The sequence below is a fragment of the Sarcophilus harrisii genome, chromosome 4, assembly GCF_902635505.1.
Source record: "Sarcophilus harrisii chromosome 4, mSarHar1.11, whole genome shotgun sequence".
Taxonomy (NCBI): Eukaryota; Metazoa; Chordata; class Mammalia; order Dasyuromorphia; family Dasyuridae; genus Sarcophilus; species Sarcophilus harrisii.
Genome location: NC_045429.1, coordinates 228644701 through 228669508, shown reverse-complemented (window position 1 = coordinate 228669508; position 24808 = coordinate 228644701). Strand labels below are relative to the sequence as shown.

Here is a 24808-nt window from a genome sequence, read left to right as displayed (position 1 = left end):
ATTTAGTTCAACTTTTTCATTTTAGAAATAAAGAAACTGAGAGTTAACTTGGTTAATGGTCACATAGTAAATAAAAGAATCAGGATATGAATCCAGATACTCTCCTTCCAAATTCAGCATTCTTCAGTTGACTTTCAGGGTTTAAATTAATAAGATCATAATAGTTTTTTTGTACAACCCTATCAGAACCTGTTGTTCATTTTCTGTTGTTTTTCTTGATAATTTGGTAGTTTTTTCACAGGAAGAACAACAGAACATTAATAGATGAAAATACTTCTTAATACAATCTGGAGAGTTCTCAGAGTTTGATTTTTTTTTTTTTTAATATAGTTGCTTTTTAAGTTTATATAGATGGCCTGGTAATTATGGCTTCCAAATGAAATTCACATTAGCAGATTGTCATATACCATTTACAAGAAATGTATTTCCTTATTTTACACATATTCTAGACCACAGTAACTAGTTGTTTACTAAGCTTTGGGACATTATTAATTTATTGAGTACCTACTATATGCCAGGCATAGTGCTAAAAGCACTAGGGACAGAGAGAAAGGTCAACTCCCTTTCCCCCCACATACAAAAAAAATAATAATCTTGTGCTATGTTTATTTATTTCATAAATAATTCAGTTATTTATGAAAACCCTAAGAGGTTAATACAACATGAAAAAGTGTTACTGAGTTAATAATACTATCCCGAATATACAACATTTTTCATTAAATGAGCTTAACTAAAGCCAAATAGAATTTGCTATTGCTTACTGTCATTCCCCTCCAACTGAAAAGAAAATGAAATCTCCTCCTCCTTTTATAAATTTTGGAATTTGGAAAAATTTTAAAAATCTGAAAAATATAAGAATTTGTAGGAAAGGTAACTTATTATGCTACCTGATCTCTAACAATTTTACCTTAGAAAGGCAAAAAGTATGGGAACTGTTATTAGAGCATTGAATGCTGTTCTTTCAGCCTGACAAGAAAGATGCCCTTTGCTGGAGTAGTAAACCAGAGCTGAAAATTTTCTTGTTCAGCTGACACAGCTTTCATTACTGGAAAGTAACAGACCTAATCACTTTTTCTTTTTTTTTTTTTTTGGGGGGGGGGAGTAGTGGGGGCGAGGGGGACCAGACCTAAGCCATGAGATTAGAATGTGTAAATTCCCTCTACCAATCCAGATCAGTATCTGTTCTGCATTTTATAGTTCTAGGATTACTCGTGGTCCAGAGAAATTAATGACTCACCAGAGTCAGTGTGTCAGTATATGTGAGGCAGGTTTTGAACTCAGATCTTCTCTCTCCAGGGGAGTAAGGTGTTGGGAATTTCCAGTTTGTCAGGCTGTCTTTCAAGCTTAATCACAATAAGTAAATACTGTGTGATGTTCTATTGAAGGGACATTAATTCCTTCAGGTTATTAGAGTATCTTTTAGTAAAGTGCTGTTTTTATGTGCTAAAAATCTTAGCATAGCTTTTCCTATTATAATATTATATAAATTCTATTTTATGTTCTATTTAAAGAAACTAATTTAAACATTCATAAGAGTGATAATAACAAGCATTTCTATAATAGTGCTATAATGTTTTCAAAGCATTTTACAAATACTATTTCATTTTATCTTCACAATAATCATAGGAGGGAGATACTATTATTATCTCTATTTTATAGAGGAGTAAACAAATGGTTAAGTTATGTGACTTGCACAGGGTCACATAGCTTAATTTAATAAGTGCAGGAACTCAGTTTTCCTGATTGCAGATACAGTACTTTAGCCACTAATCCACTTCATTTACTCAAAGGTTTTTCCTGTGGCACTTTCTTCCTTAAAAGACCAAGAACTAAATGCATGAAAGATGACTACTTTCACAGTAAATTAATAAACCACAAAAAAAGGTGAAATATATTCCAAGAATAGCTTAACAGAAACAAAAAGTAATTTACTTCTAACAACTGATCTACTATTAACATTTTTGACAATTTAATTCTTCACATTTCCCTTATGTTTACCTAAGATTTACAAAACTACTAAAAATGGTTTCATTTATCAAGGGATTTCAGTAAAACAGAAACTGGTTTTAAACAGAGCACATTATTAAAGTCCTAATGAGAGAGCAATACAAGACAATACAATATCATTAGAAGAGGTTCTTTAAAAATCACCTTAATTTTTTTCTCAGTATCATCTAATTTGTTCTCTGCTAAGACTAGTTTCTTTGCTAGATCTTCTCGTTCAGGTAGATGCTTAGCTTCAGAGAGTCTTTTCAGTTGCTTTAAAGAAGTTTTTGTCTTATAAAGTTCAGACTCTGTGTCTTTCACCTTTTTATCAGTTGCCCGTTCTTTCTCTTGAGATTTTTTTAAGCGCTCTTTTAGTGCTTTAATCTCATTGTTATGTCTGAGTATAAGTTGTGAGATTTCATTTTCTGTATCTTCAAATTTATTCAGGGCTTTCTCCTGTCTGTGCTGAAGCCTTTTCAAAGCCTTGTTTTCTTTTAGCAGCTCATCTAATTTGACTTGGAGTTCAGTCACTTCATTTTGTAGCTCATTGATTTTCAGCAGTCTCGCAGAAAGAACCCGTTTGGTGAGAACATCAATCTCTTTCTGAGAAGGCTCCCTACCAATGCGGCGACATCCCATTCGGAATCCTCTTCTGTTTGGTGGAAACTTGGAGATTGTTCTTCTAGGGGCTAAAAGAAAAAAATAGTTATATAAGTATATACTTTTATAGAAAACAGTATCACACATAAACTATATACTTCTAAAACTTTTTTCTCTGGGAAGGATGAACTAAATTTCATATTTTAGCATAGACAGATGTAGATTTCTTTCCTTTAAACAAGGCTTGCTTTCTTTTTCTTTGGCTACAATTACATAATGATGCACTAAAAATGGTATTCAAATTTAAAATCAATAATTCATTCTTAAACACAAATGTGTAATTAGTATTTTAAAATTTTCTAAGAGAACTATTATTTTACTTATTATTATTCTAGCAAAGAGAAATAGCTCTAGATTTAACCAGCTTGTAATTTAATTATAAGATAAGAACCAAATATCTGTGTTTTATACATCTCACTTCTACCAGAAAAATTAAGGAAAAAAAAAAACACAGAAGCCATCAGAGAAAATTTTATTTTTTATAATTCTGTATGAATTAGTAACTATTTTTCCTAAACAGATACTCAAAAAAGCACATCATTCATCAATGATTCAAAACTGAATGGTTTTTCTTAAGGTTTCCTTGCTGCAAATCCAAGCCAAAGACATCCATTTATCCACCTATCTATTCTACCCTGTCACAAGCTAGCCAACCAAAATGCCCACATTTAAACAAAGTTTAAATATACTTTAATCACAGCATATCCTAATGGATCTATATAATGCTGACAAAAATCATCAGGTCAACCATAGCAAGATAGAACCAAGATATTTGAATTAATACCAATTAAATAAAAAATCTCAGGCCTCATTCTGTGATGTATCTATCTCTTTAAGAGGCATGTGTAAGACTGCTATGGTTTAGAATCATCTCCAAGGTGATCTGAGTGTTTTCCAAAGGGAAACACACTCTAAGCTCCAGACCATTAGAAAAAACTGAAAAAGCAAACCTCTCCTACTTCCCTGGGTCACCTGGGATCAATCACTACATCACAAACCTGGAATCAGATACAATTTAAACACGTAAGTAGGGGCAAAGTAAAATGATAGGAGTTAAATTATGTAAGACTACATAATACTGATTTTAAAAAATTATTTTAATAAAACTTTTTTGAAAAGTCTAAAACTGAATCTAGGTTCCAATTCTGTTTATGTGTTAATGTAAATGGAACCAATGATAGAAATAACTAACAAAGCAAAAAACCAAGTAACTTCTCTTTCATTTTTAAAACAATTATATCCATATACCCAAAAATAAAAGAAAATAAAGCAGGGATACATTTATTACTGTTTCAGATTATGGAAAATTATAGCCCAGATGATTACTTCAGTATAGCCATGAAGAGACAGAGACAGAATGTGACAAGAATATTTATGTGGGTAAGATTTAAAATTTTAGTACAATCCATTTATTGACATATACCTGAAAGATACTAAGATCAAATGGAGAATAAACTTTAAAATCAGGAAAACATGGTAAACTGGCTGTTGAAATTCTGTGCAAGTCACTGAATCTCAATTCCCCCTGGCAACTCTGTAAGATTCTCTTTAAACAGCAAAGAAGGTGGGTACAATTCTGCTGTGGTAAAGGGAGTTTCCCATTAGGTGGTCCCTTCTAATAAAATCTCAGATCTGATACTCAAACTAAATAAAACTATATACCAAGAAATCTGAAAAAACAAAGTTTATTTTCCTTAATAAACTGATAATTCAACTAGAGACAATACACAAGAAAAATTGATTTATTTAAAGTTACTGGACCATTTTTTCTAGCTCTCTTGGTATCTCTTCTCTTTTATAAACAAAGGCAGTCTGTAAAATAGAAATTAAAGGGAAAAAACCCTAAGAAAAATACCAAAGCTTAGTTTCTTTTAAATAATTTATACTAAATGTATGTGGAAGGTCAGAGGAGGGTTTAGACCCTTCTTATCAGGGAAAAATTTTCATGCACAGCACTGTTGTATATATTTATATACATTATATAAAACATACCAAAAAAAATTTTAAAGGATAAGAGAAAGATGAAATATTTGACTGTGGAATAAAGAATGAACCACCAGAGCTTACTGAATAAGGGAATAAACATATATGGCCAGACCTGTGTTTTTGAAAAATCACATTGGAGGATGGATTTTGGCAGGCTTTTGTCTGCCAAAGGAAGGAAGACCAATTAGGAGGCTGCCAGACTACACCAGAAGTGATCAGGTTTTAACTAATGGATAATTTTGTTAGTTGAGAAAAGCAGGCAAAAGGTAGAGATGTAGATATGTCACATGATTATATATGTGAAGTGAGTGCAAGTGAGAGGCTAAGGATGAAACTGAGGTTGCTGTGTGATAAGGATTTCAGGGCCCTTCACAGAAAAAAAAGTTCAAAAGAAATCTGGATTTGGAGGTAAAGATAACGTATAAGATCCTTGAGGCACACTGCAACCTATCCATATGTGCTCATCCCATGTGACCCATTGTCCCACTCAAAATGAAAAGGGACAGGGCAAAGAAAGATAAGCCTAACTGCTCCAGAGCCCTACTCCAAAGGGACACTTGGAAGCCAGTAAGTGTATAAACTGGGAGTGTATAAGCCCAGGGGTTGGAAGGCATTGAGGAGTCAGTGTAATTTTTCAGTGGTATTTGCTGCTATAGGGGCTAGGGTTATTATTGAATTGAACCTTCACTGTAGAGTTGATGAAAGATGCAGAAGGGAGGGGATTAGAAACTCAGCACAGTGAAAGAAGATGCTAAGTGAATAGTGTGTGATAAAAGTGATAAAAGAAGCATGGTTGTGTTGGAGATAAATCTATTGACTGAAAGGGACCATAGGATTCACCATTTCACAGCCTGAGATTAGTTGATCCTGTGGGGTCAAGACTAAAGCCTTGTGCTCAGAACCAGAAAGGTCCGAATTCAAACCCTGACACAGATACTAATTAGCTATGTGATCCTGGTCAAGGAACTTAACCTCTCCTGGCCTCAATCTTCTCATCTGTAAAATGGGAACATCAGGGGTGCCTGCCTTAGAGAGTTATTGTGAAGATTAAATAAGAGAAATCAAATGAGATAATATGTGCAACACCTGCATTTTTAATTTCCTTCACAAGCTAATTGTACAATATTTCAGTCTGATTCTTTTTGTACAGCAAAATAACGTTTTGGTCATGTATACTTATTGTGTATCTAATTTATATTTTAATATATTTAATATCTACTGATCATCCTGCCATCTAGGGGAGGGGGTGGGGGGGGGTAAGAGGTAAAAAATTGGGAACAAGAGGTTTGGCAATTGTTAATGCTGTAAAGTTACCCATGCATATATCCTGTAAATAAAAGGCTATTAAATTAAAAAAAAAAAAAAGATAATATGTGCAAAATACTATTTGCTAGCACTACATACTAGCAATTATTAGAATGCATAATCAATTAATTAGCATCTAGTGATGTGATCATAAAGGAAATGTTCAACTCTTAGAAATATGTGGATTTCCCATATGCTCCTTTCTTCTTGGTTGAGAAACCACAAGTATTGACATATATACATACATATTCTGAATTGTCCAAACAGAAGGTAAGGTTTTGAAGTAATTTTACTAAATAGTACTAATCAGAGGATAAAAACTGGGCATCACATTTTTATTTCCAATTATTTTGGTTAGGTAAAATTGAGTACCAAAAAGAAAAATCTTCAAACCTTTCCCCTCTTATAAGTATGTAAATATGAGACTGTATATATTTTTATATATAGCTATAGATATACACACACCTTTTAAACAAATGAATTGATTTTTTAAAATCTTTATTAAAACTACCCTTTGCTTGAAATTCATTTTTCCTCAGAGAAATAGGGAGAGGATGCTTTGGTTCAACCTGAAGATGTTCTTATTATGGGAAACATTCTGGGTTTTCTTATATATAATTTACTAAATTTTAAGTAATGAAATAGGAGATAAATGTTATTTATGATGGAAAGAGAAGGCAGAATGGCTATGATATATCTTAAATGTATATGTACATACATATTATGTGGCTGCATGTGCCTAAATGGCTGGATTGAGGGACAAGGAGGAGTACATTCCCTTAAGCTCATATTGTATTCTAGCATGTCAGATGAAATAAAGATCAGTATTTCGCTATTATTCTCTGAACTATTTATAAGTTCTCTGAACTACTGTTCAGTGTTGACATTTTTGGACAAATAACCAAGAGGAATGTTTAATGCTGATGACTTTTCTTGAAATTCTATTTTCAAAAATATTAAAATAGGCTTTTATTCATTTTTGTGAGGAGAAATAGGCTTTTATTCAAAGTCAGTGATGTTGAATGTTAAGAAAAAGAATTAGGGGTAGCTACGTGGATAGAGTGTTGGGTCTGAAGTCAGTAACACAGAGTTCAAATCTGCCCCTAGATACTTACTAGATATATTATATAGGGCCATTTGCTTAAAAACCCTTGCTTGTCTCAGTTTTTTCAACTATTAAGTGAGCTGGGAAAGGAAATGGCAAACCACCTTAATGTCTTTGCCTTAAAAAACTCAAAAAGAGGTCATGAAGAATTGGACACAATGAAACCAGCTAAATAACAACAAATATAGAAAAGAAAGAATTTAAACAATCTTATATTACAATATTCTTTCCTTAATTCAGCTAATTCCAGTGATTGCATTTAAAGCAACAGAAATTAACTTACTATTAATACTTGACAATTCCAAATGAAGTTAGTTCTGTTATTTATTTTAAATTAAATTAAATTTAAATTAATTTAATTTAAGTTTCTAAATAGTATAAGCCAAAGCACAAGTCAGAAAATAAAGAATATCTCTGAAGTTAAAGATAATATGAATGATTTTCTCAGCAATTTTTTGTTGTTCAATCGTTTCAGTTACGTCTGACTCTTTCTGGATCCTTTTGGGGTTTTCTAGTCAAAGACACTGGAATGGTTTCAACAAAAAAATAGAGTATTAAAACCACAAATTCTGCTTTTTAATTAGGGCAGTACCCAATGCTTCATGGGAGGAAATCAAAGAAATGTCTGACTTCAAATAAAGACTTTCCATGCATAAAAGTTCATCAAGTTCAACTTTGAAGTTCAAAGAATCATAGGATCACCAAATTGGAATAAGATTTAGAAATCATCTATTACAATTCCCTTTACAAAAAATACCTAATCTCACTCAGAAATTTTTCAAAGCAGCCCATTTTGTTTTAGAAATGCTCTATTGGGTAAGGTAGTTTTTAATATTAAATCAAACTTTGTGTTCCTAGTTTTTACCACTGGCCTAATTTCCCCCTATGACCCAAAAGAAATAAGTGTGATGAAAACCCTTCAGACATTTGAAAACAAATCAAGTTCCCTAATCTACTTGGGATTCTTTCAGTCATTTTTTTTCCTCCAAATTGAAGTGCCAAGATGCAGAAATTAAATGTTCTTACCTTTTAATACTGCAACTGTGATATATTAATGAATTACTGGTACTTGGCTGACATGAGCAACAAAAAATCCATGAATGAAAATATAGAAATTATTTTTATTTAGTAAAACTTTGAATCACGGACATTCGTATCATCAGATAGATGCTTAAGTATCTGGTTTACAAGTAACCTAATCAATTCAATGTTCTCCTACTTTTAATCTATTACAAAAAAATTCATCACAATCTTTCACTATCAGAGCTAATTTCAAATTTTTTTCTATTACAGTTTTAAATTTACTATTCAAATGTCAGACATCAAATGTGTTGTTTTCAACTCAAATATTTAAGCAACATGTTTACTATATTTTTATCTTTGTATTCCCTAAAACCAACTCACTGTAGTTACATGTAACTCATGAAGTTGAATTATTTATTATCAGAGGTGTTAGAACATATGCGGTAACTACTGTCCAAAATTTAGTTGTAATTCTGCTACATGTGTTTTCAGAGTTTGTTTTTTTTTTAAATACAGTGGAATCCTACATTTAAAGAAAACTTGGCATAATCTTGTTATTTTTGTCAGTTAGTTAGCATAAGTGCTTATTACATGCCAGGCTCTGTGCTAAGTATTGGGAACACACACACAAAAGGATAAAAAAACAGTCCTTGTGTCACCATGGACCTTAAATGACTATTAGAAATGCTACCAAATAACATATGGTTAATTTTTTTAAAATTTATTTTTTCCAGATAATTTTTCTTCCAAATTGAACGACCACACAAATAGCTTGCTTAATATAAGGATGTGATGATCCTATCAATGTTTTATAATTGGGAACACTGGAAGTGATAGCTTATTTGTTAGATGTCTTAAAATAATTTTAATTTTCCTCTTAACTTACATAAGTCAATATCTATGCCTAAAGATCTAAAATTTTTGTTTGTAGATACCTTTGCAATTTTGCAAGAATCATGGATCATTAAAAAAAAAAAATTGATACAAGATAGCAAAATTTAGAACAAGTAGGGCAAATAGAGTCTGCATCTCAGGTATAATCACTTTTGCATTTATTCTATATTTGGTACCTGAAACAGGTTCATAAATGTTTGTTTCATTATCAGTCTTGGCTATGAACACTTTTGCTTTCTCTTCAAATTCCCCATAATGAGTGCTGTCATTTAAAAAAAAAAAATACAATTCATAGATTAAAAAACCCCAAGCCTTTATGTAGACACTGATTATTTTACATTCCCTATACCAAGAAAGGCTTAAGTATTGTCTGCACCATCTGTTACTGAATGTATTCAATGAATAATACTTTTCTATAATGAAATCTTTTTGGTAACATAATAGAATTAAACTAATGGTTGATGGTTCACTCCTATCAGTTGAATGCATATATTGTATACAAGTGAGACAACAAAACTGACAGGTTTACTTTGTCTATCACTACAACTTTTTTCCTTCATGAAATCTCTCTGGTTGCTCTGTAATTCAAGGTTCTGTGAAAGGAAATTTTGAGAATAAAGTAAAAACTATATATAGCCTGACTTTTGAGGTCTCCAAAATTTACCTGACCATCCCTTATAAATTACTATTAACAGAAATTTAAACTCCAACCACATCCATCTACTCACCAATTCTGTAAAACGTTATTCAAATAAACACAAAATTGAAGGGGACCAGAGATCATCTTAGTTCAACAATATATGAATAGGAAATCTTCCATACAATATCCTATATTGTGGTCATTCAACCAACTCTTAGGGACCTTATGTAACAAGAACTCAATACTATGAAGGAAACTCATTTCACTTCAGAGTTTAATTGCTGAAAATTTATTTTAATAAACAAATTCATACTACAAACTTTTACTGTTCTATTCTCCACACCAACCTCCATTTTTTTCAACTTTATATTGCATGGTATTAAATCCCCTTATCACAATTAATTTCTTCTAGAGTAAAAGTTTGAGCAAGAATCCCTACAATATTTCTAACAGGTGATCATGCAGATTTTCTTAGAAGATCTAGGAAGAGGCATTTACTAATGAATGACCAAGGCAACCCATCATTACATGACAGTCCTTCACATAACTTCTATCATCTCTCCTAAACCCCCAAGACTTATTTCCTCAAAATATAACATCCTAGATTCAATCTAATGAACCCTCTATGGCAGGCAGAGCCTTGACATCTCCATCAGCCTAGCCACTTCCTTCCTGGAAACTGTCAGCCTAATGATATCATCTGTAGAAGTTGGCACCCAAAATGAATATAGTATACTAGATGTGGCTAATGGGAAGAATATAGCAAGACTATATTCAAGGACAACCTTGAACAAGGTATTATGTCTTAAGAGTCCTAAAAGAAGAACTTATTTGGCTGTACTGTTGTACTGCAAACACTGCACTATACTTAAATTCACTCAAATTACTTGGAACACTTTTCCCAATGAATTGTTATTTCCATCTTGTACTTATAAAATTGAATTCAGTGAACTCAAGTTCATTTCCCTTTATGAAATTTAATATAATTTGTTTGGGACTTCTCATTCTAGCATGTCAGGATCTTTCTGTAATTCAGTATGTTAACTATATTCCTTCCAGATTTGTATGTATATGTGTGTGTATATTGCATTATGTCCATCCTGATCTAACTATGAAAAGAAAAATAAAGTTAGAATTGACAATTAAGTACTTAATGTATGCTAGGTGCTACAGATACCAAAGACATAAATTAAATTAGTCTATTCTCTCTAGTGCCCACATTGTGTGCACGATATTGTGTCTTCCACTTTCCATATACCACCTCTTATTATTATCTGTTTCTGTACACCTTTCCATCCATACAGATTTTTCTTGCTGGGAGATAACTATCTTATTATTTGTATTTCTTTCCCTCACTCTCACAACGCATAACATATAGTAGTGCTCAAAAATTTTATCTGTTATTTGATCAGTACTCTGTAAAATCAAATCTTTTTGAAAGTTGATATTTGGGGGCAAAGACAAGGTGACAGAATAGTAAGAAACAATGTGGCAATCTTCCTATCACAAGATTCTGCCAAACAGATCTAGAAAATGAACCAAACTGATCTTGATGGGGAAATCTGGAAAAAGATATAGTGAGTCAGTGGTGGGAGACAGATCTTTAGACACTGCAAAGAGCAGGAACACTGCCGTGTTACTCTGGGAAAGACTGCAAAGGAACAAAAGGAAATCCCAGACAATACATGGAGCTTCACAAGAACTAAAACCAGGTGCCAAACAACAGCTTTGTGAATCATTTCCCAATTCCCGGTCACACATCCAGAGTAGAATAAGAAAAGAACTTGCCAGTAAATGCTATTTCCTAAGAAGGCCTTAAGCTTCAAGTTTGTAGAGGAATAACCAGAGCAGGAGTTATAGACCAAAGGGTTTTATACTTCTGTCAGAGTCTTCCAGCAGTTTGACAAGGGCTGGTCCAGTAGCAGTCTATTCTTACTCAGAACAAAACCCAAACTTGCAGAGCTCATACCAGAAGGCAGCAATTAGATTTTGCTCTGAATTAGCACTCTGGGAGCAATGAAAGTTTGCAGTCCTTAAGATCCTGGATAACACAATACTCAAGAACCCAAGAAAGTAGCAACAGTACCAGCCTAGACTTTTCCTCAAGAAGTGCCATATAGATGACTCCAGACCTAATATCAAATCTAAAATCAGAAAGTAGGATGGAAGAATGAGCAAACTTAAAATTAAACTACTCACATTTCTTAGAACCCAGAGAGAAATGGAACAAATTAAAGAAACCCCAAAATGAATACTCCCTTGAACATCATAGAGCTTCTAGGTCAAAGGAAAAAAAATTATCAGCATAATGACCAACCAGTACTCAATGCAAAATGAATCAAAAAAATTTTTTGGACATGGACAATGTGGAAATACTTTGATTAAAAATGTTTGATTTTGGTTTTACTTTTCTTGAGATCTTAATTAGGAATAAGAGATTGGGATGGGAAGGTATGAAGGCAGATTGTGAATGATTCAAACAAATTTTTTTTAAAAAATTAATTGCCATTTGGATTCTTTTCTCCAGAGAAGTGGCAATGGGAGACTAATTTTCTATGCTACAAATTTTAAAGTCACTTTCACTGTTCTTGTAAGTTCTTCAAAGACACAAGATTTAGGTATATAATAGAATAATCCCATGATTCCTTTACTTTCTATTCCTTTCCAGATTATTTTCTTTATGCACACATGACCTTGTTTAATTTTCTACTGTTTTATTTACATTATAGATGTACTAAAATTTTTTATTATGTACTATAGTTTTCTCATTACCTTAGTTTATTTTATGGTATACTTGCCTACTTTACAGGATCTGGACTCAGTGTTCCAGACTCTGATATTTTCTTCCTAATAATCTTCTATTCCATTAGGATGTGATCTCATTCAAAGACTAAATTCTATTTCTGGATTCTGGTTCTGATTCTCCTTTGGATAGACCTATTCCATTATTTGGAGCAAGTTATTTTACCAATTTATCAAATAAAAGGCTATAACTGACAGCATTAATGACATCCTTCATGGAAACTGAATTCTATTATTCAGAGGGTCATTAATAGAAAAGGAAAATGGTCATGGGATTAGATTATTCACATCTTCATGATGTCCACAAATGCATGAGAACCATTCATATATATATAATATATATATATGTGTGTGTGTGTGTATCTGTGCGTGTTTTTTAAGACACATACAGATCCCACTTAATAACTAGTTCTGCAAAAATATTAAATTAGGTTAAGTAATATTATAAGGGAACTACCCTTACAATAACTACAGAATCATTGTTCTAAACATTAAGATACATTCCTTGGCCACCAGCATTCAAACTACAAATGCTTAAATATTCTTAGATCTCATTTGATTTTTGGTTCAAGTAAGATAATGAATGTAAAATCACTTTGCAAACTTTAAGGAACCATATAAAATGCCAGCTAATTGGAAAGGCACCATAGAGCAAACATACAGAGCTCAAAGTTCAGTCAAATCACTCAGTCTCTCTGACTTTGGAGTCCTCATTTGTAATAATAGCAACCACCTTACAGAGCTCTAGTGAGGAACAAATAAAAATATAGGTAAATCACTTTGTTAACGTTAAGAGCTATATATATGTAAACATTTTTAAGCCATTTATGATATCAATGTTCTGCTTCCCAAGGTATGCAAAAGTTTCTAACATAGATACAGCCTGCATGTTCATACTACCTTTAACTGAAGCCATAGACACAATTTGGAGGAACTCTACTCTTCTCCATGTTTACTCTAATTTAGTTCATTTAAGCCCTAGCCCATCCTAGCCCATTCAAACCTCTATTCATTTCTTTTAAAATTTTGCTATATTCAACTTTTCAACCAATAATCTTTCTACCTTTTTTCTTTACATTGAAACTTAGCTTTCTCTCATGTTCCAAGATGCTATATTTTGAAATGCTATCCTTCAACTGCTTTCCTGCCCTTCTAATTGTTTCATTCCCTCATATTATATTTGATTTCAACTTCTCTTATAGTCTCTTATCTTCAGCTTCCATTCTCCTGCTCTCTTTCACTGCCTTTACTTTTCTTCTCCACCTTTGACTATAAGGTTTATTATCTTAAACCATTAACCTATAACTATAAATTCCCCTATGCTTGTTATTCCAGACATATTCATTTTTTATTTTTGGATAGATGTGATGATCTGATTTATCCAATGAACTCTTGATGGGAAAAAAAAAATCATGAAATAAGTCATCATTGGTGGTCAACAAACTTTTTATTCTTAATTATTCCTTGCAACAACTGTTCCAAATTGTTCTTGTGCTTTAAGTACAGTTCTAACCCTCAGAGCAGATGACTTAAGTCTTCTGCTTTACTAAGATTGAGACCACATGAAGAGAATTCCCTCAGTTTCCATCCTCTATTTCTCACAACTTCTCAGCAACATCATGTATTCTCTCTTCCTCATCCTGTCAGAAGTTATTCCTTATTAATCATTAAGGCTGATAATTCTGCTTGAGTACCTATTGCTAACCATCTTTTCTAGGAACTTATTCTAGCAATTATCCTTTTTCTCTTTCATATATCTTTAATGTGTCTCTTCAGTAGCTCCTTCCTGTCTGCCTATACACATGTTCTCCAATATTGAAGACATACATATCCACAGAAGCCTTCTATTATTCTACACATGACCATCTGGTTGCCATTCTTTCTTTTTTCTTTACTATTAAACTTCTCGAATTAGCCAAGTTCCTACTCGCTCAACTACTTTTTTTCATGACCTTGCAATCTGGCTACCTCTCCGCACTACTGTCCTGAAGAACTGCACTCTCAAAAGTGAACAATAAACTTTTAAGCACCAGATCTGAAGTATTTTCTTTGGTCCTCATTCTTATACCTCTTTGCAGCAGGTAGACACCTCTTCCTTCTAAAGGTAGTGTTTTCTTCCTAAGTTTCAGAGATGTTTTCTTGAATCTCTTGTCTAAATACTTCTTCTTCTCTAGGCTTTTTCAGAAAACCTCAAGGTTTTCTGTGTAACACTAGAAGCAATAATGTATTGGGGAGAGTTCTGCACATGTCATCAGGATACTTGAGTTCATTTCTTTCTGACACTATTATTAGCTATGTGGCCATGACAAAAGTCACTCAGCCTCTCTGAGCTTAATTTACTTATCTGGAAAATAAGAACATCAGCTACAGCAGTATTTCACAGGGTTGTCTGAAAGTTCAAATAAGAACATGTAGGTATAGTGTTACATAAAACATCAGTCAACAAGTATTTACTGACTGTTCAGCATGTGCCACCTTTTATTATTCTGTCAATCTTATTCTCATTGCTTCAACTATGATTTTTAAGTAGATGACTTCTAAGTCTACCAGTCCCTCTCTTTCTCCTGAGCTCCCATCCCATATTTCTCTATAGAATATCTCTGTACTGAATGTTCTAACACTTTACATACAATATATCCTCCTAGATTCTCTTCAGTTCTAAAATTCTATGCTTCAGTATGTATTATTTTATTGTTAAGTCTGTTTCCCTTCCATGATGTTACCACTTCTGTTAGGAGTACTACAATTCCCAGCAGTACCATCCAGTACTCCTTGTTCAAAATAATAGTGTTCCTCCAATTCTTCCCTGTCCCTCACTTCTTACAGGCAAAATTAATAAGGCCTGGCTTGTTGGTTGTTATACCTCCATACCACATGCTCTCTTTATTCCCACTACCTCAATCTTAGCACAGGTTCTTATCACCACCTGCTGGTCCTATAACACTAGTTTTTCTGGTCCGACGTCTTGCCAATACACTCTATCCTTCATCCTGATGTTGCATTAATCTTCTTTACAAAACTGGTACTTTTCCTAAAATATTCAGTGGCTCCCTATTCAAACTTCTTCACCTAGCATTCAAACATTCTATACTCTGGTATTCTTAACTTCCTTTTTAGTCACATATTCTCTATAATTTAGCTAAGCCAGACCATATGTCCTATGCATACCTGCCTAATCATATTTTTGCTCATGCTGGCACTTATACATATCATGTCCTTTTCCCCACTTTTGACAAATGAACAACTAATTATACACCTTTTAAAACTCGACTAAAAAGAGCTCTCTGAGATGGTCTTGCCTGATCCCACAACCTGAAATTATCTTTCCCACTTCAGTCGCATATAATATACTTGTTCTGTATCTCTTGAATGTATATTATCTGTGCTTTACATCCATCTATTAGACTGTAGGGCTGCTAAGTGGCACAGTGGATAGAGCACTGGGCTTGAAATCAGAAAGACTTCTCTTCCTGAGTTCCAAGCACAATTCTGTTTAATGTTTTATTGTATTATGCAGAGAATAATATATTATTCTTGAAATGCCATAGCACTCTATCTTGAAACCAACATTATATTCAATCCAGAACAGATTACAAAAGACTTCTATAATCCCACTGTCAGACATATATACATATATGTATTTTGTACAAACTTAGAGCTAAGGCAAGGTACATAAGGGTCCTTGGTAAGATTTGAAAATTTTTCTTCATATGCATTCCTGCCTAGAGACTGAATTTTAATTGTAGGACACTGAACTTAGGTTAACACAAAATAAATATCTACCCGCCAGAGAGTAATTTGTTAACACTAAAAAGATACACGTTTAAAAATTAAAATTTAATTCCCACTTAGCCATCCTTGATATTGTTCCTTATACTGTACCTCATCCTCATATTGTACCCCCAGCTCTGAATTTCATCCAAAGAAATCTTTATAAAGTAATCTTTATTTAATTTTTCTTGAAAATTAAAAAATGAACCTTTCTTTTTTTAGTAGACCTTGCACCTACCTTGGTGATGTACTTGACTATCTGAACTGTATATCTTAGTACCTTTCTTCCTTATTGATGGAGTGCGGTAAGTCTTCTGGGTTGTTGTTGACAGGGTAGAAGCGAACGAATTTTCAAAATCATCTGAACAATAGGTATCACTATATTGTTCTTGTTCTGAGTATCCGTCTTGATTGAAATCTGGGCTTCTTGCTCTTTCTCCCATTGTTTTGACATATAGTCTGTATTCACATAATTTCACGGATCCTTTTCTCCAGAAGTGTCCCTGATAATAGGGAAGGATATTTTAATAGTCTTCCTATTCTGGTAAAAGTACTGTATTGTTTGTAATTCCAATTTTTCTCATGTTCAAATGGTCCAAGTTTCATATTAGTAATCAATGTTATCACTCAATACTATTCTTCTGTACTTATAAAAAAAATTTCCCTATAGTTAAGAAACTAACTATAATTTAAAAAAAACTATGATTAATAATAGTCTTAAAATAGCCTACTTTTAGGTTTTGTTAAGTTAATGTTAGCCAAGGGCTTTATAGGGAAAACGCAAACATATTCTGCTTTATTTTTTCTAATGGGCAAAGTAGTGTATATTTCATAGTCTGAACTAAATCTTCATACATAAGAACAAAGTATATCACCATTTCCTAATTGTCAGTTTGTGCTACTTTGATTTTGAACTTTACAAGAATTCTCACTTCATATAAATTAAATTCACCTTTCCTTAAAGGATTCTGAAAAAAAAAACTGAATGAAAATTCAGAATGAGGATATGATTAAACTGTTAGCTGCAAAGACTGCAGAAGAATGAAGAGAAGATTCAGAACCCAAGGTCAAACCAAAACACAAACAATAAAACAATTGGCAGGAATACTGCATCATTTAACTGATTTTTTTTTTTTGTTATACTGAAAACATGGATCCAAATACATATAATTTTTAAAAGCTATTATTGTCAAATACACATGGAAAAAGATTCGCTGTCCAAACATCTCTCTACAGCTTCATAAAAAAAAAAAAAGTTGCTCAGGCAACTACCAATGATAAAGATTAGGGATATCATACTGTATACCTATGTTACCTTTACTGTAATTTCCATATGTAAACATTAACTTCACTTTTCATTTCATAAATCTGTGTATCATCATGGTACAGCATTTATTACTAAGTCTATATTTTATGTAAAAGCTTTTATTTGGTATATCCCTTTGTTATATAAGCTAATTTTAATGGAAGAGTAAGGAATAATTTGCATTACATAAAAACTGGTATAGGTAAGAGGTCTTCAGAATAGTCCATTTATGTATATTAGGATAAAAAACATGTTTAATAAATCTTAGCATAATGAGAAGCACCACAATGTGGACTGCTACATAACATAAATAATAAAAAGAGAACACAAATATATTTTATAAAAAGGCATTAATAAAAATTCCATCTCTAGGCATATAAGAATAGTGCATATAAGAAATTTGCTACCTTAATTTTTATTGGTGAAAATGTTATATTTTATAAAATTAAGTTAAATCTACATACTATTTAAATACTATTAACAGCAATATAACCTTATTCATCGTTCACTTCTACCTGAAATCACCTTTGGGTCCAGATAAATTCCACAAATATAAAGCAAACTGTTAAGAGTCAATCAGGGACAATTATACTTACATACAAAGATTTCTTTAGTCTGGACTTTTATTTGTGAGTTGGTTGGTGAATAGTGAATTCCTGGTGAAGAAACTATCATCAACTGCTCTGAAACTTAAATAACTAAAAAAGTTACCTTATTTAAAAAAAAAAAGCATATGTGGAATTTATTTATGTATATATAGAAAAAGAAAGCAACAACTTCTTTTCAAAGATTTATAACCAACTACTTATACCATAACATGTACAAGAAAACCTTGGGAAAGTCTTAAATATATTTGTTGAATGAATTATCTGTTGTCGTTTTTTATATAACAATAATATTCCATTGCTATTATACACCAAAACATATTCAGGATAATTTTTTAAAATTTATTTATCTGTGATTCTATGCTTAATTTTATCTCTACAGGAGCAATTCTCAACTACTTGTTTTAGCAAGGTCCAGACTGGCCCCTAAAAGAGAAAATAGCTATTATAAATATTTTTACATAGTATGCTACAAAGTTTCATGTAAACACAAAATCTTTTAAAATGATTTGTTTTTGAAAATTTTACTAAGCACTAAGTAACTAGCCAAAAACCCATGTGGTAGTAAATTCAGGGATTGTCTTTTGAAATATGGGTAACTTGGAATTTTCTTTTTTTTATTTTAGTACTTCCCCTGCAAAAATAATTTATCACATTAATTTTATGAAACCCAAATTTCCTTACAAACAAAATCCACAGGGAAAAATGAAAACAGTATTTTCTTACATTTTGTGACAATTTTGAGTCTATAAAAACTAATTACTATTTCCAAGCTTGTTTTATAGTTGCAATCTCATGTTAAGTTAGGAATAAAATTCCTAATTGTAGACTGATCCAACCATTCTGAAAAACTATTTGTTACTATGCCCAAAGGGCTATAAAACAGCAGTGTAACTACTGGGCCTCTATCCCAAAGAGATCTTAAAAGAGTTTAGGACCCACCTAGGAAAACAAATATTTGTAGCAGCTTTTTCTTGTGGCAAAGAATTGGAAAATGATTGATGCCCATCAATTGTGGAATAGTTGAATAAGTTATAGTATATAAAAGTAATGGATTATTATTGTTATATAAAAACTAATGAACACACCGATTTTAAAAAAGCCTGAAAAGATTTACATGAACTGATGTGGAATGAAGCAAGCAGAACCAGGAAAAGATTGTGTGATGTTCAACTATGATAAGATTTGGCTCTTCTCAGTAATTCAAAGATACAAGGCAACTCCAATATAAACTTTGAATGAAAAGTGTCATTTGCATACAGAGAGAGAACTATGGAAATTGAATATAGATAATAGTATACTATTTTCATCTTTTATTTTCTTCTGGGGTTTTTTTGGTAGATTTTTCCTTTTGTTCTGATTTTTTTCTTCCAATATGATTCATACGGAAATATGTAAAAAATGAATGAATGTGTGTAACTTAAAAATAATTTCCTATGTATATATACATATATATAAAATAAAATTCCTATTCCTTTGCAAAGATAATTCCAACTCATGTTCTTAATATAAAAAATTTTTATTTTAAAAATCTATATCTTCACTAGAATGTAATTGATCTGGCCACTCTGCAACTTTACTTCAAGAGTTACTATAATCAAAGAATATGTCTAGTGATGTAATTTCCAAATGAGGTAATTCAGGTTCTAGAGTCAAAAGTTATCTAGCCTTCAATTAGACTTATAATTATAGCCTATTTAGATTTGTAGGAAATGCCGGAGCTAACCCTGCTAGCACAATCTTCAAGGACTTTCACACCCAGATGGAATGAGATTTTAGAATAGAGAAAGTTTCCCATGACTAGAATATTTATTTTTAAAATATTAGTCTCTGGGAGCAGCTACGTGGATAGAGCACCAGCCCTGAATTCAGGAGGACCTGAGTTCAAATTTCATCTCATAACACTTAACATTTCCTACTTGTGTAACCCTGGGCAAGTTATTTAACCTCAATTGCCTCAGCCAAAAAAAAAAAAAAAATGCAGTTAAGAAAACATGCAATTTTTTAAAAGATGGATTTTTTTTTTTTTTAAATGCAATGGGAACCTAGTTTAAAACAGTTCAGGTTATTATAGTATTTCCATTATGACTGAGTGGATCATCCCTTATTGGCATTTTCAGTTATCTTTTTATAGCATTCTTTTACTCTCCACTTTGTCTTTTTACTTTAATCCTAACTTTTATAAGGCTTGCTAATAGTATGTAAATGAAGTGTACAAAAGATGTTGCTGTCCCCATGGCCCCAACAAGGTTGTTTCTCTCTTTTCTTTTTTTTTCTTTTAAACTATTAAACTAGTTACAGTAAATTTAGTCATTGGCAAATGACATAAAGAGCCTTTACCTTTTATGAAAAACAATTATTTAGGGCTTCTTTAAGTACTAAAAATTTAGATCCCATTCAGATTTCTGTTATTGACCTGTGATAATGGAGTAACTAGTTTGGAAAAATAAATAATTCCACAGCATCCCTTCACAATAATATTCTTTTTATGTTTATTTTAATTTAAATCAACAAGCATTTCCTTTCCCCTTGCAGCTAATAAGACCACAATATTCTTTTTTCAATTTCAAATGCTAAGAAATAAACTACAGATTTTCTAGCAAAGACCTATAGGACTCCACAGACAGATAAATGTCAAAATATTTCATAGATCTAGAACTTTTTTAAAAAGTCAATTATTGTTCCTTGGGGTGGAAGGGGCAGGGAATCACTGGAAAGGTCAGGCACCATCCAAAAAAAAAAAACAAAAAAAAACCCAAAAACCTCCCAGAACAAAAATGCTTTCTCTGTAAAAAAGTAGAAAAATTTGAAATTGATTAATCTGACTGGGAAAAACCTTTAAGAAAAGATCTCAAGGAAAAAAAATAACAAAAAAAGTAACTGGCAAAAAAAGCAATTGGATATTTTTCTAAAACCTGTTGCTTTACTTTCTTGATTAAAAAAAAAGACAAAAGAATGATGTCCTGAAGAAAATTCAAATCAAAATGCAACTAGGCAAGTAAATTAAAAAAAACCCCAGAAAATAAAGTCACAAAAACAGAGGGGGAAAAAAAAGGAAGCTAGGCCAAATATATATATCTTGAAGACAGAGTCAAAATTCATATAGCAATTTCAAGAGAAATGGTTAAGTTTTCAAAAAGACAATAAAGTTGAGATGGCATGACACATCTGCAGTACCCACCATCAATCAGAAAGGTGTTGCATACATCTCACTATAATTGCTCTAAGAGGTCTGAAGCCATTTTCTTCCCTCCTTAAACATATATCCACATAATACCCTTATTCCTCCTAAAATAAAGGTGGCACTCCCAATTCTGAAAACTTAAAATTTATATGAAGGTTCTTGGAGCTTCTGCTGGTCATTTGCATTTCATGCTTCATAAGCATTTTTTACAGTTAACAAAGCAAAACCAAATGACTTCTTTTTTATGATCTTTAACATTATAAAAATTAATGTTAAAATTTAAAAAATCCAATGTACAAGCAATCCAAAGGCTCTGTGATCCAAATGTCAATATCATAAAACACAAGCAAGCTGTGCTAAAACAAAAAGTCACACTGGCTTGGGAGGTGCAACAAATGAAATTTTGGAATATAATCTGTGGTTTAATCACTGTTTATAAAGTAAAACCCGTATATAAGTCTAGGTTAAGAGATAGGACTACTACCAATTCACACCTGGCTTTAACTACAGACATGTTTTAAGGGATATGTGTTGATCTATGTCAGTCAAAGCAATGTTTTAGGAACATAATCTTATGATTAAGACAATATTTAATTAGCTAAGCAATTGTTCCTTAAAAATACAGAATCACTGACATTTAGATTTTGATCTCTCCCATACCTAATGGTTCAGATACCTTAGAAAAAGTGAGACAACCAAATACTTCACACAAATGTTCTGTGTAATAATGAGTTGTCAAAATTCTACTGTACTTTTGTTTTTGACCTCATAAGGGGAATTTTTCAGGGTTGGTATATCACTAGTTAATAGAAGGATATGCAGATAATTCATTCTTTTAAAGTTGCTAATTCTCCATACTTGAATAAATACTTTATTTTCTTAGGGAATCAAAATATAAACTAATTTACATAAATGTCTAATACTGATGAACAACACAAAGAAATCCGAATATGAAATTTGCCTAGTACTACATAATAGAATATTGGAAAATAACTGATAGCCATTTACATCAAAACAATAATAACTGCTTTTTGAGTGTTTTATGCATAAAGGTCTTTTTTTAAAGAAAAGAAAGGTTTAAAAAAAAATCCCCCCAACCTTATTCTTATTCCAAGTCTCATTTTTTCTATAGTTTGCATAGAGATAAAAGAAAAATACAGATACACATAAACATATACACCTCTCTCATTATCTGATTCCAAATTAAGTATTAGATTATTAAAGCAATTGGTTTTTTTTTAAAAAGTGACCCCAAAAGATTTAATTTGATCCTAGTGCTCTTAAAATTCTTCATGTCAGAGATATTACAGATAATCTGAAAACATACACATTGCCTTTCAAAAATACTGCCCTTTCCCCCAGTTAATGTGGAAGGAAGAGCATCAGATTAGAATAAAGAGAAATGGATTCAAATATATGGCCCTGATAATTTTGAATTGCATCATCTTAGATAAATCACTTAACTTCTTCAAATTTGAGTTTCCTTATTTGTAAGATAAGTGATAATAAAGACTCACACTATATAGCTCATGGGATAATTTATAAGGCATATACTGTATATACTGTAAAGCATCTATTAATGCAATAAATGAAGTTAGAATCATTTTCTATTTCCTATGCTTGACCTCACTGAGAACGCTGTTTTTCATTGAACAATTAAAAGACAATTAAAATTACTTTGAATCCCATTTTATTAAAAAAAATAAACACAAACATATAATTCCCCCATGTAACTTTTTTAAAACATTTTTTTCTTTATCACAAATTTATTTACTGAAACACAAAGAAGAAACTATCTGAAATTGTTAGAAATGTTTGTTTTTTAAATAACAAGGTAATAATAAAATTGTCCTGTTTCTGTCCCCTTTCAATTTTTTTTTATGCTTCTTTTTGTATCTAACCCTGGGCAAGTCATTTAACTCATTTGCCTCAGTTTCCTCATCAGTAAAATGAGTTGGAGAGGGAAATTGTGTAAACCATTCTATTATCTTTGCCAAGAAAACCCCAAATGGGGTCTAAAAGAGTCGACTTGACTGAAAATGAATGAACAGAACTGATACTCCTCTGCCCCTCTTGTAACAGCTTAATCAAACTAAACATATCAATATATTGATGATGTCAGGAGATATCAAATTCACCTCTAAAGTCTATCACTTCCATGCAATTAAAAAAAAAATCCCTTCCTTAAAACACCCCCAAGTGCATTCATCTTCCTGTATGTTATATCATCAAATCCAGACTGGATGGAATTTTCTAAATCACATTGTGAGTCCCTGCTATGTATTTTTATATATATATACTTAACAATATAGAGCAGATCTTACAAAGTCAGAATCATAGAATCTGATGATTGGAAGTGACCTCAGAAATCATTTAGAACAACCTTTTATGCAAAGGAAAATCCTATTTACATAGAAGAAAATTAGTCATCATCTTATTACCTCCAGCAATGGCGAAACCTGTTCATTTTTGAAAATGCCCATTTTTTATTTTTGAATAGCTCTTAAGTGTTAGTGACTTGGAACTCTCATTCTATACTTCTTAAAACTATGGGGGGGGGGTGTTCGTGAAATGTATGACATTATCAGTGAATGTTTAGTTTGTATACTTATTTTATATACCTATATTCCTGGAGTCATGGAAAAATTTCTTGGGCGAAAAAGTTGAAGAAGCCAATTCTATAGAACAATCTTTCAAATATCCTGTCTTCACCATTCCAGCCTAAACATCATCATATAGCATTTCAAGTTGCCTGTATAGGCTGCCACCCCCTGTCAATATCTTTTCTTAAATGTGAGGCTAGCTTGTTAGTGTCCTTTCAGGAAGCAGTATCTAGAACTGTACTTAATATTCCAAATGCAGCTTGGCTCATATTTGTAACAACAGTATCATCTCCCTTGCTAGGAATACTTAATCAAACTGCTTTATTTTTATTTATTTATTTATTTTAGCTACCAGTTCACTGTTAAGTTTCTCTACTTAGAAGCTTCTTTTCAGCTATCATAACCTCATTCCCGTGCCTTCAATCTTTTTCCTCTCCAAACCATCCTTTACAAAGACATTAAAAAAGACGTTTCTAAAGTGAGGTCTACCCAGGCATTTCCTTGTCCTACAAGTTTCATATTTCTATGGTGCCTCAGATAAAAAATAAAATCTTCCCTTTGACATTGAAAATTCTTTAAGATCCCCTAAACTTTGATTTCATGAAATACACATCGTACAATGTTTCAGCTGAACTGGACTATTTTTCATTCTCCACATATGTAATAACTGCATCAGTTATATTTTTATATAGGGACTGTAATATTCTTCCTCTTCAGTGTCACTCACACACACACACACACACACACACACACACATCCTCTTCCCCTCCTCACCAACAGAACATAATCTCTTTAAGGAAAGGCAAATTTCATTTTTCTCTTTATATACCTAAGGGCTAACAGTATCTTGTTTATTCTACTGAACAGTGGCCAATAAGTCCATTAAACACGTAGGTTCTTTGAGATGTTTTTGAATTATATTCTTCCATCCTGTACTA

At 32.1% G+C, this 24808-nt stretch overlaps 1 protein-coding gene and 1 long non-coding RNA gene across 8 annotated transcripts in view; one reads left to right on the top strand and one right to left on the bottom strand.

Annotated features, from left to right (window-relative positions):
- Positions 1-24808, bottom strand: part of LCA5 (lebercilin LCA5) — a 77436-nt gene that overhangs the window by 49946 nt on the left and 2682 nt on the right. For 3 of the 7 annotated variants that reach the window (XR_004233656.1, XR_004233658.1, XM_031964597.1), the window contains exons 2-3: positions 16411-16675; positions 2152-2675 (exon numbers count right to left, since the gene is read on the bottom strand). Coding sequence is in view for 1 of the 7 variants with exons in the window: in XM_031964597.1 (XP_031820457.1) it covers positions 2152-2675; positions 16411-16615 (729 nt within the window). In the remaining 6 variants the exon portion in view is untranslated. Of the gene's footprint in view, positions 1-2151; positions 2676-9135; positions 9222-16410; positions 16676-24808 lie in introns of those variants that run through there. The other 4 variants (XR_004233659.1, XR_004233660.1, XR_004233657.1 and 1 more) reach the window with 4 other exon arrangements.
- The window catches only part of LOC116423171, a 43853-nt gene continuing 22547 nt past the window's right edge, over positions 3503-24808 (top strand). Inside the window, exons 1-2 of the long non-coding RNA XR_004233662.1 lie at positions 3503-3669; positions 3943-4026. This is a non-coding gene — a long non-coding RNA (uncharacterized LOC116423171). The remainder of the gene's footprint in view (positions 3670-3942; positions 4027-24808) is intronic.